A 15624-nucleotide genomic window follows, 5' to 3' on the forward strand; every position below is an offset into this window, starting at 1 on the left:
GTTAAATGCTGCCCCGGATTTTAGGTGACTTAGTGTTATCTGTAGTCTTATTCTTCCGCAGAGTTGTGTCCTGTGTCCCTTCCTGCCCACCTCCCTCCCTGCTCCCCAAGATAAATGCCTGTGTCTCTTAACATGATTTCTGTTTAAATGATTAGTGGGGGGCAGGATAAGCTATCAAATAATTTTACTGAATGCTGCAAATAGCAGCACATGACTTTTCTGATGGAATTTCATCTTGTAATGCACGTTGGATTAACAGTTGGAGCGAGGTGATCAGTTGAGTCAATTCACCTCTGAAAGACCTCACTGCAGTGGAGTGGAGGTGCTCCTCCTCTGTTCTTCCCAAGCTCCCTGTGTTGTCTCATCTAACTTCTTTTGTCCCAAGGAGTGGGCACCAGCAGGCTGGATGCCTGAGCTGCAGGAAGCCCAGGGTGCTGCTGAGGGTTTTGGGGATCCCTCTGGTCAGGCCAAGGTGCTTGAGGTGGCCTTGGGCTGTCGGGGTTGTTGCTTTCAAGAGACAGGAGGGCAGACGTGCCTGGGTATGTGCACGCTCTGTGATCACAGGGTCTGTTTCTTTAGGAAATCATGTTACTAATTTTTTTTTTAATTGGACTAAATGGAAAAGCCTTTATTGAAAGGCTTTCTATTTAGTTGGGGATTTTTTCCTTCCTATTCAAAACAGACAGCTGAGCTCTTTGCCCAATGTTTCCCTTCTATTGAATACAGTGGACTCTTTGTAATACAGACCTGTCTATAAAAAGTGCAATTTAACTTTTATTTAAGATTTTCCATGCTGTACTACTCTGAATTTTGTGTGGAAAAATCGATTGTGAAATCGTTCTGGTATCACTTACCTAGAGCACGTACTGGAGTTGTTTGAGGTGAAGTGGGATCTTTGATCTCTGTGCCATTAACAACTGCAGTAAATGAAATCCTTCTGGATGTGCGCACTTAAACCAGGGAGTGGTCCATGCAGGAGCAGGCCTGAGTGTGCTCATTCATTTGTGTGGAGTGTAACCATGAGGCACACCAGGAGCACCGGATTCCTTTCACTGTGGGAACTTTCAATTCATCTCCTATTGGAGTAAGTTTTCTGCAATAGTGCCTGAGTAGGAAGAGAACTGTGGGAGGATTTTCTCCTGCTTGGTTTCTCTCACTGGATAGAAGTAGGATTAAAATAATGGCAGAGAAACAACTCATTCTCATAAGGCTGCTGCTCCACAGCAGTTTAATCCAGAGGAAATAGGTGCAGCCTTTGTCTTGTTCTCTCCCTTGTCTCACTCCTGGCTCTCCCTAAGGCAACAGGAAATTAATGAACGCAGAGAGTGACTCTCTGCTGGTTTATTGAGAGCCTGGGCTGGATTACTGGAGGTTCAGGCTGTGGTGCTGGCTCCAGGGGAGGAGTGGCTTGTGGCCAGGGCGGGTGGCATCTGGCAACACCAGCCTGGGCTGGCCAGCCTTGGCAGGAGCTACAGCCTGGGAAGAACAGCTGACTCATCAGAAGCAGCTTGTGGTTTTACAGCCCCTTTAAATGTTATTGTTTGTAAGTATTGCAGATACTTGATTCCCACTGGTCTGAGGACACTTGGAATTTCCAGAGTGGGTTTGTTTGCTCCTGGAGTTGTTGTCTTTGTTATAATGGCAGAGTGAGGAGGACTTTGGGGCTAGCTTGGAGTTGTTTCCTTGAGAGATCTTCTGTATTGTGCAGAGCAGGGTGAGGCTATCATAATGACTTTTTGGAGAAAAACAACCCCATAAATATGCTAAATATTTGAATTGGCTAGTGGGACTGTTCTCTTGAATTGAGAGATAGGCCTTAGCCTCACAGAGACATTATAAATGGGTGATGAAAGGACAGTGAAGAGCTTCAAAGTGAGCCAGAAGAGCTTGTGTTTGGCCTGATGGGTTAAACTGTGATTGGGATGCAAAGGAAAACATCTTAAAGCATGGAGTTAGTCTGGCTCTTATAGCAACATGGTTTTAGACCATGGTTTTAGACTGGGCACTTTTAATAGTGGCCACAGTAAAATTGTACCCTGGTCAATAGCCTTTCCTGTGAGGAGAATGCTTGTGTCTTGGTGGTGCCACCTGGGCAGACACTCTAAAATTTAACGTTTAGGCCTAGTGGTAAATGTCTATGAACAGAAGAAAAAAATTAAGAAGGGCACTTTTACAACAGAAAGTGGCCATGAGTGATTGGAAAGATGTGTATGTATCCTTCTTTAACAGGGGGCTTGGATTAGATAATCTTCAGAGGTCCCTTTCAACCCCAACCATTCAGTAATTCTGTATGTGTATATTTATAAACAAAATGTACCTGTGAGCAGAGACTGGAGCACCACTGGTATCATGGTACTGCCCAGCTGTTGTCCGTGGGAAGGCTTTTGGAGGAACCCTTCTGAATTTTATATGTAGTTTTCAGATAACGTGTGCTGGTCCTCTGAAAGGCCCCTCCTGCTGCCACCAGTAAATAATCCCCCAGCAGATTTGAGTCGGAGCTGAGATATTTTTGCTAATTACTGTCACAGTTACTGAAATATGTAAGAATCAAAAGGAATTTTTGTGAAGCAAATTTTCCCGTGGTGGCTCCAGTGAATACAACCCAAGTTTAACTTGCATCTAGTTAAACGAAACTCAAGATCTCATCGGCTTTACTGTAGTTAATTAATTTTACAGCTGCTGTCATTACTATTGGGAAGCTGAGTAGGGTGTTGTGCTGAGTAGGGTGTGAGAGATGATGGTGGTTTAAAACACAAACCTTAAAATTCTCTGTAATTTTGTATTTCTGACGCCTTTTATGTTTTCAGTAAGTACTAAGGCTACTATCCTTTCTTGATTATCATCTTGTTGCTGTCTTTTTGGAGAAGCTATCAGTCAGAGCTAGAAATGTGGAACTAAGCAATTTTTCACTCAAGCAACACTGTTCATAAGTCAGTTCACAGACTAATTTTAATGTTTCCCTGTGAACTGACAGGTTTTCATGCTCGTTGCAAGAGTATTCCCCATGCAGGTGATGGTTTGGCTCATGTTTAACTTCTGGGTGTTATTTTGTAAATGCGTATAACTGTCTGAGGTGGGTTTGCCTTATATTTAGTGTGAGAGAATACAAACCAAACTCCTCAAGCCTCTCTTTAAAATTTCATTTCAAAAAGTTTAAATATTAGCTTGAATAAAGATAAATTTGAGCATTATATGTTGAGAGTAAATGAGAATTTTTTGGCTACGTATGAGGCTCAGAATAGTGAGTGTTTTCATGAATGCATGATCTTGTGTTGTGTAGAATCCTTAATATCAAATACTGAAATTAATTGAAAAATCACTCGTTAAAGCATTTTCAGTTGAAGTTGTACAGCTTTGTTATTTCTCATGGTAAGCATAGAGATGTGGTGAGAGTATTCTGCGTGTTTTCTTAGGATGAATATAGGTTTTGTAAAGCTATGATTAAGTAGAGTCCTTCATTTAATTTTTGAGGGAGGGCTGTGTGCACCTAAGTAATGCATTCAAGCCTTTTCCCTGTTAAACTTTTATTTGGGTTAGGCTGTGGTTGGCTGAAAGTTCCTGCCATGCAGTGTGTCCTTTTGCCTCCTTGAAGTAAGTTTTTGCTCTCAGTCCAGTTGCACTTTGTACAAGCTGCTGCTGTAATTGGCAGGTTTTGGCAGCCTGTGCAGAGCAGTCCCAGACTGAAAATCTGCTGTCTCTGTGCATGTCCTTTGCTCTCCACAGGTGATTTTTGTCCGAGCCAAAGCTGAGGTGCATTTTGCATTTGTGTGTGTATAAAAATATACCTTTACCTACTTTCTTAGAGGATACAATGTCATGTAAGAGGTTTCTCTTTTCAGACCTTAATAAAAGGAAACCCAGTTAGCAGATGCTGGGCAAGGGAACCTAGTTCCGTTGTGCTTTAGGAGGTACTGGAAAAATGAACACCCTAAAGCCACTGCAGAGATTTAACTTGGTCTTTGCACTTGCAAAACACTGCTTTAAAAAATATATGTATACATATACCTACTTTTTAATGTATATATCTTATATATGTTTATTATGCACATACACAGAGCAAAATCTTGAGGACAGAGCTGGTAAGAGCAAGATATGCAACAAAGCCTTCTGGAGTTGACAGAGTGTTTTCCCTGTGTTTCAAGTTAATATCTTCATGGAAGGAGTTAGTTTTTATTTGCCTATTTGGAACTTGACCAACAGCTTATTTAGAAGCTGGTTAATGTATCTGTGTTGCTGGAAGCCATAATGCTCTGCAGTGTTTGTGGGCCTTTTAACTATTCCTGGGAGACATGATTAATGTGGCAGAAAATGACATTCTCAGTGGTAATTGAGGGTCTTTAGTATGCTTGTCCTTTGTATGTTAAATATTTTTGTTTATTTGTTTGTAGCAGAAACTTAAAGCCTTTCTATAGAGGATTACATTCCTCTAAGCTCTGTGTTGTTCTCATTGCAGCAGCATCATACTAAGAGACTGGCTTATTAGCTACTTGTCTGCAAGTGGTACCATTAGCAGGTCCTTTGCAGCTCAGGATACATTAGAATCCTCTTCAATATGAAATATTTTGTGCAATGTCACTTGAGTTTTCCTCCAACAAATAACTCTTATAAATTGGAGTTGCACCAGAAAGTAAAGCGGGATTTGTGTGGAGAGACTGCGTGAAGATGCTATTCACAGCACTTGCATTTTCTCAGTTCTCTCTTTTTGTCTCTAATACAAGTATTCATCCCTTGAGAATCATAGAATCATAGAATGTCCTGGGTTTGAAAGGGACCTTAAAGATATCTCATTCCAACCCCCCTGCCATGGGCAGGGACACCTTCTGGTAGATCAGGTTGCTCCAAGCCCCATCCAACCTGGCCTTAAGCACTTCCAGGGAGGGGGCAGCCACAGCTTCTCTGGGCAACCTGTGCCAGGGCCTCACCACCCTCATAGTGAAAAATTTTCTCTTAATGTCTAATCTAAACCTGCCCTCTTTCAGTTTGAAGCCATTCCCCCTTGTCCTGTCACTCCAGGCCCTTGTAAATAGTCTCTTTCCTTCTTTCCTGTAGGCTCCCTTCAGATACTGGAAGGCTGCAATTAGGTCACCCAAAGCCGCCTCTTCTCCAGGCTGAACAGCCCCAGTTCTCTCAGTCTTTGCTCATAGGAGAGGAGCTCCATCCCTCTAATCAACTTGGTGGCCGCAGTACATTTTCATTATATTCTATTGAAATGTGAACTGCGTAGTGAGGCCGTAGGCCCTGTTTTCTCCTGGTAATGGTTGGGCTATCTCATTCATTATTAAACATACAACTTTTTTTGTGCTTGTAAACTGAAGAGGATTGTTTTATCTTCTAAGTTTGTAAGTGCTTGTGTTGCAAATACAAGTACTTGGATGTTGATATAAATAAAGCCAAAGCTTACATGCTCTTCTTCAGAAGCTGGAGAGATGAGAAAATAAACAGATCAAAAGGTAGCTAATTTTTGCCCAAAATTTATCTGCAGTGTAATTCAGAATTAGTCAATTTATGAGATTTGCCTTGTCCAAAAAAAGCATTCGTGTAATTTAGCTTTTTGCTCTGATTTTGGGAAGTTATCCGAGTTTACAGTACTGTCGTGGAACTAATTTGGGCACAGTATCTCCCTAAGCAGATAGCAGTGTAGATCCTTTTCTGCTTCACTAACACTGGCACAGCTACTGAATATGCTATTGTGTGAGGTTATAAACCAGATAATCTTAATTGGGCATTTCCTGAGAGCAAGGGAGGGATGGCTGAAAAAGGAGAGAATTGGAAATAAGGGCATGCATTCCTAGTACACAAATCTGGCTTCCATCCAGGAAAATGGGAGAATTTCCTGTTAGTTAAAATCTTCCAAGAGCTGAAAGCCTGAAGATACATACTGCATACCTCGGGGAGCCAGAGGAAGGGGAAAGGCTGGGAATAGCTCGTGCATGAAGTCCTCAGGGAACTGACTGCTGCCGTGATGTGGTGGGACTGAGGGATGTGAGCAGCTGGATCTCAGGGCAGCCATAGCATCAGTGAACCATCTCCTTTGTCTGGCCAAGGATTTGGGTTACCCTGTAGCAGCTGTACCAGCACAGTCTGGTGGTGTGGATCAAGTCCTGGAGGCTTTTTAGAGTTGAGTCAAACACTATTCAAGCTACATGGAGTATGTGTGTATGTGTGTGTGCATGTATATCATAGCACTGCAGATAGACCTGAAGTCTTGACTCACTAAACTGGAGGATCTCTGCTGTAGAAAAACTATGGGATCTGTCATGTACATTTAAGGGTAAGATGGCAAACAGAAGTGGCTACAGGAAAATTTGAAAGAATTGATGTAGATTTCTTAGCACTAGCAGTTGTACCTGGTTCTGTTGGAATGAACTTTTTGGATCTACATTTGAAGAGAAAAAATTGCTTATTAAACTGAATTAAAGTATAGTGAGTTATAATTCATAATTTGAGCCTCTACTGATGCAATGTCAAAAAAAATAGGGAATCGTGAAAGAGCTGCCTTAAAAAAAATACAGCAGCTTATTTGTGTTAGAACTTCTAGTTGTGATCTGAATCTTCTCTCACTGGCCTGATTTAATTAGCATACATTAGTGTAGATACTTCAAACACTTGTAAATACTTGTCTGCTGCCTTCTTCATTTTTTGTCTTTGTTTTAGTGTAGGATGAGCTATTTTGGGTATTTCTTATAAGCTTTTGAGTGAATTAAGATCGTAATTGTTTAGAGTATCTAAGTAAATGGTTTTGGACATTTGAGGGTCTATATGCTTCAGTTGTGGATAATAGTAAAATAAATTTCATATATGCCACAATAAGCTGTGTTAAAGGAATATTATTCAAAACAAATAAACTTTAACAATTTTGATTTTTGTGGAGTAGTCCAGATGCACTAAATTAAAGTCACATCAAGAATTAAGTAATATAAGCTCTCTGAATATGGGTGCAGTTGTGTTTCATAAACTTCTTAAATGAAAAGAAAAGCAAAAAGAAAACTGAATCTCATCTCCTGATAGTGAATGAGGAAAGGGTTTTTGATAGTTACCTGTTCTGTCATTTGTAATGAAAAAATAGAGCTTCATGTGTGACAACATATTATCAATATAACAGGGAAGGAGAATAATGGCAAGTTAAACATCCAGTTGCAAGAAAGGTCTGTACACAGTAAAGGTGATGTAGTTATGTCGAATTTGAAAGGATGAGGGGAGATGGTGAGTTTGTAGAAGAGAAGGCCACCATTCAGAAGGTCCGTGAAGGAAGTTTTAGCTGCCTTCTGCAGTTTCACAATTGTTTCTGAAGCCCTGTTAGTCTGTTAGCAGGTGTTAAGAGAACATGTTGGTTAGGTAGAAATAATTTAAATTATACTCTTTCTAGAAAGGGAAGTCTATTGTCATTCTTCAACTTCTGTGTCCTTTAAAATAAGTCAATTAGAGATTAATAGCAACTCGTCCACATTTACCTGAAAAAATAATGATGTCTAAACCAGACAAATGCCTCAAAGCTGTTAATCTTCATTTGAGATACTCAGGATAACTGTTAATTTTTCTCTTAATTTCTGTCACTTTTAACTAGGGTGCTTGTGGATTCTCCATGTTATTCACTTAATTACCAGTTAGAAATTTTGGAGCTGATTGCCTTGAACTCTTGGCCTGTAAAGAAGTGTAATTGGGTGCTTAAATCATCTCTTGATGAGAAAAGAGCATCTCTGGGCCCGGTTCTGATCTGCTAAATGTGTATGTCCTTGGGAAGGGGGCCTTGAACCACAGCTTGACACTGGAATACTGAAACGTGGATATAAACTACAGATGTCTAGGTTTATAAGTCACAGCTGTGCTCATAAATTAACAGCCAATGTTTTGAACTGCTAAGAGATGGTTTGTTGGTAAACTGTTTCTTCTGTCTTTTCCCAGTGTCTGTGAACAATGAATATCCCCCAGCCAGCCTTTCCAAGCGTTGTATATATTGCAGAAGATACAGAAATCTGTTATAACTTGTTGTTATAATAATTTATAGTGAAACTATCTTCTGTTTTGTTAACCATCACATTGGTGGCAAATAAAAAAAAGAAATCCACTTTACTGCCGTGCCCTTGAATTGCTCCTGCCAATTTTAATGCTGTTGTAATTATTTTTCCCAAATACTCAATTTTTTTTTTCTTTGGTTCTTGCCAAACCCAGGGGCAGGAAAGCAACTTCATAGGGGAAACAAGTCATGGCTTTGTACAGTGCAGTGAGATGCACAGAGTAAACAAACGAGGGGGGTGAGGGTTGGGGATAGAGTGGGAGTTTGTTTTCCTGCATCACTTCACTTTTCTTGTGCCAACAGTAGGGGTTTTAAAAGGAAAAGAGGAAAAAAAAAGGCAAATTGGACTGTTAGCAGTGTCCCTTAGGATCATAAATGAAGGGAAGATTGTGTATGTAATTCATAAACATCCTGAACTATACGCCTTCTATTTTAACTTATTAGGGCATGAAGTAGTGCCTGCCAGGTTCATTTCACACAAGGGAATTCAGCATTCAGGCAGCTCTTAATTTCCTTCTCTATACAAAGCTGTGATAAGGAGAGAATAAGGGTATTTGAATATTTGATTCCAGATAATTCCTTTTAAAGATAAGTATTTTAGAAGTAGCCTCAAGACAATTATAGTTGTTATTTTAAATTGAATTTGGAGAGTAGCAGGAGAATGTTTATTTGTCCCGATAGGAAATACTCTTTTTGTCTTACAAACAAAACCCTGTACTTTACAAAAACCTTCTCTTTAATAGATGAAATTATTGTTTTGAGTTCAGGATGTGGTGGGCAAAGAATAAAAAAGAAAAACCACTTGCAAATACCACCAAGCTTTTCTCCTCTTCCCATCTGCCAAAGGAACAATTGAATTTTTTAGTATGGAACAATGGTCAGTCTCCTCTGTGTTTTCATGGTTTCAATGGTTAAGATGGTTATAATGTTTAACAGGAGTTCAAGGATTGTTCCAGCCTACTCCTTGCTTTTTGCTTCTGTGATGTGATACCCAGAGCATGAGCAGAGTGAATCATCTCTTGGCTCTAAACAGGGGTGGGACCAGATTTTTATTTAAATAAGCAAAACAAAACCAAGCCTCAAAATTCTTATGGAGTGAATATTTAAGAGAACCAGAACCTCTTATTCTTTTCCAATTCCAAATGTTACTTTGAACTCATTCATGGATGCTGACTGATGATGTGATTTGGGAGAGCTGGATTCAACTGGCCCAGGAAAGTGGTTAAGATGGATTCGTAAAGTTGTGCTTCAGCCTCGAGAAACTCTGTATGGACATTTTTGTAGTATTCCTCTTAGAACACCTCAATGATCAGTAAAGATTAATTTCTTGGCTCTGTGGTTGGAATGGCTGGGAGTTCTATATGTTAAGGAAATAATGGGGTTGAGAGTAAATGGGAGTTGAAGAAATTGGTTTTCGTTGGAGTTCAGTCATCTACTCTCCCTATTGCCTTCAAAGACCAAGCTTTGGAGTTTTATTTGTTTTGGAGGGCCAACTGTGGCTTTATATGGGCTTATTAAACCTGTGCTGCATAAGCTCACCCATCATCCGTTTTTCTGTTTAAAAAAACACCCACTGAATCTCAAAACCAACCAGCCAAAACCCTTACATTTGAGAATCGAAAGTGCCCAAGTTGCAGAAACTAAGACAAACTTGCGTAACAAAGGTTCTACCCCTTTTTAGTGCACAAACCTCATATGGAGATACTTTTAATGTTATTTTTCATGTTATTTGGCTCTTAACTTATTGTGATGATCTGTTTTTGTTTTAGCACCAGCAAACCTTTTTAAATCAGCTGAGGGAGATCACTGGTATCAATGACATCCAGGTACTGCAGCAGGCACTGAAGGTAAGATGACTGTGTCTGACTTGTAGCTGAATGTATCTTAATTCTTAACTGCCTATGAAAGCCATAAATCCCACCCTTTCTTACTCTTATCTCTTATTCCTTCATTTCCATTCCCAGCTTGAATTTATTCCGGGGAGGGAAAAATTAGCTAATAATGATGGCTTGTTCACTTTAGAAGGAACCTTGATCTCTTTTGGTACTGACATAATAATTAGTCAGGTGACCAAAGATGAAAAGATAGTAATGTTATGACTTGCCTCTAACCTTTATCTAAAGTGTTTTGAGATATATTGGTGCTACTACAGCTGGTCACCTCCTGAAGAATTAAGTGTTTTCTTGTCAAGTTGTAGTTATTTTCTGTCGTTCACAGGCCCAGCTCAGTATGTAGAATGAAGAACTCTGCTTGAAATTACCACCCTTTGCTAATTTGGTGTTGTTTCACTATTTTTTCAACCATGGTTGTTTCTTTTACAGCACAGAAGAGTTCTTTTGATGCAAGTAAAGAATGGCAGGTCTCTCTGTTCTGTTTCCCTATATTTATATATCTATCTAAAATTTAAAAAATGCCTGGTCTCCCTAAAGCAGAACTTTTTAGCCATTTATACGTGGTAAATGAGGATTTAGTAATTTAAATCACATATATATATATAAAGAGAGAGAGAGAGAGTTGTTGCTTCAGACTGAGTGTAAGTTGTGTGCACAACTGCTCTTCAAAAGCAGTTTAAAAAGGAAATGGTAGGTTTTCAGAAGAACTCACCTGGTTCATGTTGGTTTGTCAATGTGCTGGTTATGTTTGTTGAGAGGTTGACCTACCTTACAAGACCTTTAATTTTTGTTCTGAAATAAGTAGAACTCTACCAAAGTAAATTTTTATATTACGTTTTATCTTTATTTTGGTTAAAACCAGTGAAATATGCAGAATATGTCAAGTTTGGAAACTTTCTTTTCTAGTCAGTATTTTCCCTGACAGTACAGTGTTTTGAAGTTTCTTATGATGTCCTTTGTTTAAAGAAAAATTTAAAAAGGTTGAGCGGACTCTCACTTCTTGCTTTCTTGATGCTTAAAGGACAGCAATGGCAATCTGGAGTTGGCTGTGGCTTTCCTCACTGCGAAGAATGCCAAAGTTCCCCAGCTAGAGGAGGCAACTTACTACCAAACAGCCCTTCCTGGAAATGACAGATACATCAGTGTGGGCAGCCAGGCAGACACCAGTAGGTATTTTTTCTTTTCATAAATTTAGTTTTAAATGCAAGGAAACTAAAACCTTGCCTGTGAAATGACTGTTAATCTGCTGATAATTCTTATTTATCAGTTTTTAGGTTATTACGTATTTCTTTCCTTATTTTATTATTTCCTTATTTTATTTTTTCCTTATTTAGGGTACTGATCAGAGGGTGAATAACTGGGTTTTCCAAATTTTTTTCCCTTTTTTTTTTCCCATATACAGAATTTATTTTGGGGTCATGCAGTAAATAATTTAGGGCAAAAGCTGGGTACTCTTCCATTAAAATAAAATAGTAGAAGAGTCTATCAATGTCAGTCTTAATATGCTAAAGCTTAATATGCTTAAGAGTAGCTTCTCCCTGATAGGGATGACTTTTCAAAAGGGAGAAGTGAGAGGTTAAGTGTGAATTTTGTAAATAAAAGAGTAGGTATTTTATATGTGAAATAAACATTAAATATACCTATTTTTAAACAGTTTTGTTTAGTTGATACGAGAAGCCCCATAACCTGCATTTTTTTGAGCCTTGCAGGTCCTATTTCTTTGCTTTAGTGCACAGTTATTTTTATGGGGAGAAAAATTGTTAAATGTATTCTGCAAATAAATATGGTAAATAACATGAAAGAAAAGGCAAAGGATGTTTTGTAGTGGGATTGATTTCTGTAAAATCTAAGTTTCCTAATACTGTAGTTACATTTCACAATTCTAAATGCGGATGTAGAATATTTTAATTCTGTACTGATCCTTTGACCATGTATTTAGTACATCTATGTAGATTTTATTAAGTACACTTATTTAGAACAGTAGGATTTTTTTACATCTTTGTTTCCCTAATATTGGTCTGGCTATGGTGGCACCATCATAAAAAAGTTTAGTGAGATCTCCTTATCAATTGTACAATTGTCTTTCTGTCTCTAGAACCTTAACATTAACAGTTTTTTAATTTTTTTTTTTTTTAATTAGAGATGAGTTTATTCTCAGCATCTCAGATCTAAAAACTGCATTGTAATCCTTGGTATTACTAGCAACCCCTGAGTATGTTATAGGTAGTTGTATTATCCCTGCACTAAGTTGTGGGGGGCAGTTTGGCATTTTTTATATGATTTTTCTTTTTCTTTTCATTTCTTTGGAAAGAAAACCCACACAAGCCCTGTGCCATATATTTAATTTTCAATATCAGAAAATTGCCATTGAGGAAATGGAGACCATTTTCTACAAACTTACCACTGCTTCATAGTCTGTAGTACTCAAGACCTACTGTGGCAGTGGGACAGTAAGCTGGATTCTCTTGGAGTCTGTGTTTAATTAGATTTAATAGCAATCCCATTAATAGAATTGTTTAGTTTTGCTGTCACTTACTGTGCTGTGCAACCTTACTGAAGATATGAGGTGACAAGGGATATGAATCAAGCCTGCAGAGTCTACATTACCCATGACTGATGGTCAAACTGGGAAGGGTAGGTCTTGAGTTGTACATTGCAAAATGCATTTCAGGATTCTCTCTTTTCTGGAGGGCTGAAGGCAGACCCAGATTCCTTACAGTTACACACCAGTTCCTTACAGTTACAAGTCAGTAGTCAGGAAGCTGTAACTGTTGTAGGAAAGTAGATTTTTTTTCTTTTTTTTTAAACATCTTTAATGTCTGGTCAGGTCCTCACTGACAACACAGATGAGAACCCTTTGCCAGCCTTTGCCGTTTTAGAGTGAAAACATATTATGAGATAAAGGCACCTTAGATGACTTTTCTTCATGTTGGAGAACTTACAGAGCAAGAAGTAAACACTTACAGCAGAACAAAAGCCTAAACCAGTGTGATCATAGAGCTCCTCCAGGCCCCTGTAGAGATCTGATGAAAGCTTCTGGAGGAAGCTTACAGTTCTTTTGTTGTAATCTCTTGGCCTGTAATTATTTGGATTATGGATTTAAAAAATGCAGTATGCTTAAAATGAACCAGTTTCAGGGCCATGTTAGACAGTATTGTCATGTAAGGGAGTATCTTGAAAGAGAGCAGATGACTTGTGAGAAGAGAATGGAAGGGTGGGCATGGATGGAAAACACATCAACCATCAACACTCACTTCTGCAAAGAACACTTATTAGCAGTTCTCAGTGACTGTGCTGAGTTGCTGACAGTATCTTGTCTTTCAAATTTGACTCCCTTTATTATCCCACATAGGTATAATTACATGAATTAATTATAACTCAACCCTTACTGTTCCTTACTGCTTAAATACCTCTGTGCTTTTGGAACTTATGATGCCATGAGTCACTGAGCTTTGCTGTCCGGCCAAGGTAAAGCATCCAAACTGGGAATGAGTCACAGATAAATATCAGAGCTGTCTTTTATGCCAATCACTTACAAAGCCTGTTGAATGTATTCCTCACATAAAGGTATATCAGATGTGTTCTGCAAGCTTGACTGACTGCATTTCTTTGAAATGGTTTCTTAGTTAAGGGGTAAAATAAAAATGCTTACGTATAGCTTAGCAGCCAGCAATTAGCCTGGATTGTGTGCTGGCTCTTACAAAAGTGACAGTGGTCATAAACTGTTTGAGAATTCCATCTTGTATGGTAGGAAGTATAAGAAAATCTGATTTCTCTTATTAGCAAATGCAACATTTCAACAGCTGTAAAAATATTAATGAGTTTGAATAAAATCTACTCTGTCTTTAAAGCAAAGACTGACTTGCACAATCAGTGTGGCTCATGGTGCTTGCCTTTTTGCCTGTTCAAAATGGCATGTGCAAGCACCTGCAAGTGCCATTATTTCACATCAAGAGTGATGCATACTTTATCTGATCCTTTGCAAAGGTGGTTTCAATATTTTGGATTTTTTTTCCCTTCTTGCAATCTGTTAGTGAGCAGAAGGTGCTTAAGCATTAGTCTCGCAATGTAGAGATGCATTCCTTTTAATCTAAGATCATTTGAAGGTTCCATTTAGTAGAGTAAATCCTAGGCATTGCAGTTAAAGCAAATCAGTAGAAGTTTAGTAGTACTTTCCAATATTTTTACTGTATTGATTTCTCTAGAAACTTTTTTTTTTTTGGTGTATTTCATCTATGGCTGCACAACAGAACTGTTGCATTGCTAAGTATGTGTCTGTTTTCTTCCTATTGGAGGAACTTACAGAACTCAGGGTTAAAGGAAGCAGCAGAATGAAGAGAAGGCGTATATTTTAGAAGTTGTATTGTCTTCAAATGAAACAGCTGTCAAGACAAATTCTCTTCTTCTCTTGTTTTGAAAACTCCCAGTTATTTTTCACTGAAACTGAATTATTAGTCTTTGTAATTGCACATTCCATAGCCAAAACAAAAGATTTCAAGCCCTTTTATAAGGTCATAGTCCAATATAACTATTAAATGCCACACACAGCAATTTTGAGGATTGTAGACTTCATTGCCTCTGGCTTTTTGTATCTTCCTGTTCTTGGAGTTTAAGCCTTTGCATGGATTTCAAAAGTCATTCTGTCAGCCCTTCGCAGTGAGGTAGACTTTAGACCTAACTGCACCTAAAATCTCCCAAAGTGATGTTTATATTACATTTCTTACAAACCATTCTAGAGACTCTGAAAAGTTTATGGGGTAGTTTGTTTTGGTGCTTACTTCCTTACTTTTAGACTCCTAATGTCTTGCCTAAATCCTTCTTGCTTCAGGTTAAGTCCTTTACTCCTTGTGCTGTCCCTGGTGGAAATTATAGTACACTTCATTCCTTTTATCTCAGATGAAGTGTTGCATGCTTGAAGATGGTGTTTTTTCTCAGACCTAAACTAAACAAATTCTTTCTGAGTATTTGGATCCATTTCCTGTCTCTATTGTAATTTTTTTTCTTCTCTTCTAGGCCTTCTTTGATAGTTCTGCCTTTTTTCTGAACTATAGCTCTGAAAACACTCAGCTTGGTTTTTAAGAAAAATGGGTGAATCTATAAATATCCATGTAGTACTCTGACAAAAGTGAAACACATCATATTTTCTTCTGTGCTGTGATGTGAATTGCAGATTGAACATGAATTGGCTGTAGGTCCTAGGTCCTTCTTGGCACAAGTCCCAGTCACTCCTCATTCTACAGCTGTACGTTCATTGTTTCTGTGATTAGAATTTGACACTGCCTTCTTCTGTCACCTTACCTAACTCAGCCATTGCTCTGTGTCTTCATGACATTTCCTTCTGTTTCAGGGATTATTTGTGTCATCTCCATCCAGGTTCCTGGGAGTGTTTCTAGCTTGGTATGGCAGGGTCCCCTGCTTCAAAACGTCAAGAGTCTTGTACCTTGAGGTCCTTCTTTAATCTTACAGATTCACTCATTCCCTTGTGCAATGATTACTTATCTCTTTCCCATCCCTGTCCATGTGAGAGTCATCAGATTAAGGTGTTATCTTTGTAGGACATTGTAAATGCAGCTGAGAAGAGGAAAGTGTAAGACAGTGGTGGCAAACATTACTGCGTTAGTAAAGCTGTTTGACTTGGCTGAGTAGTTGCTGCAATGCTGTGTATTTTCTCCTCATCCAGTTTTAACCAAAATGGGCATATACAGCCACCTAAATTCC

The 15624-nt window shown here is 38.7% G+C and overlaps 1 protein-coding gene across 2 annotated transcripts in view; it reads left to right on the top strand.

Moving 5' to 3' along the window:
* The window catches only part of USP25 (ubiquitin specific peptidase 25), an 89167-nt gene that overhangs the window by 10814 nt on the left and 62729 nt on the right, over positions 1-15624 (top strand). For both annotated transcript variants that reach the window (XM_064643984.1, XM_064643983.1), the window contains 2 exons: positions 9784-9861; positions 10928-11072. In XM_064643984.1, coding sequence (XP_064500054.1) covers positions 9784-9861; positions 10928-11072 — 223 coding nt within the window. Of the gene's footprint in view, positions 1-9783; positions 9862-10927; positions 11073-15624 lie in introns of those variants that run through there.

Source organism: Pseudopipra pipra, chromosome 2 (assembly GCF_036250125.1).
Source record: "Pseudopipra pipra isolate bDixPip1 chromosome 2, bDixPip1.hap1, whole genome shotgun sequence".
NCBI classification, from domain to species: Eukaryota; Metazoa; Chordata; class Aves; order Passeriformes; family Pipridae; genus Pseudopipra; species Pseudopipra pipra.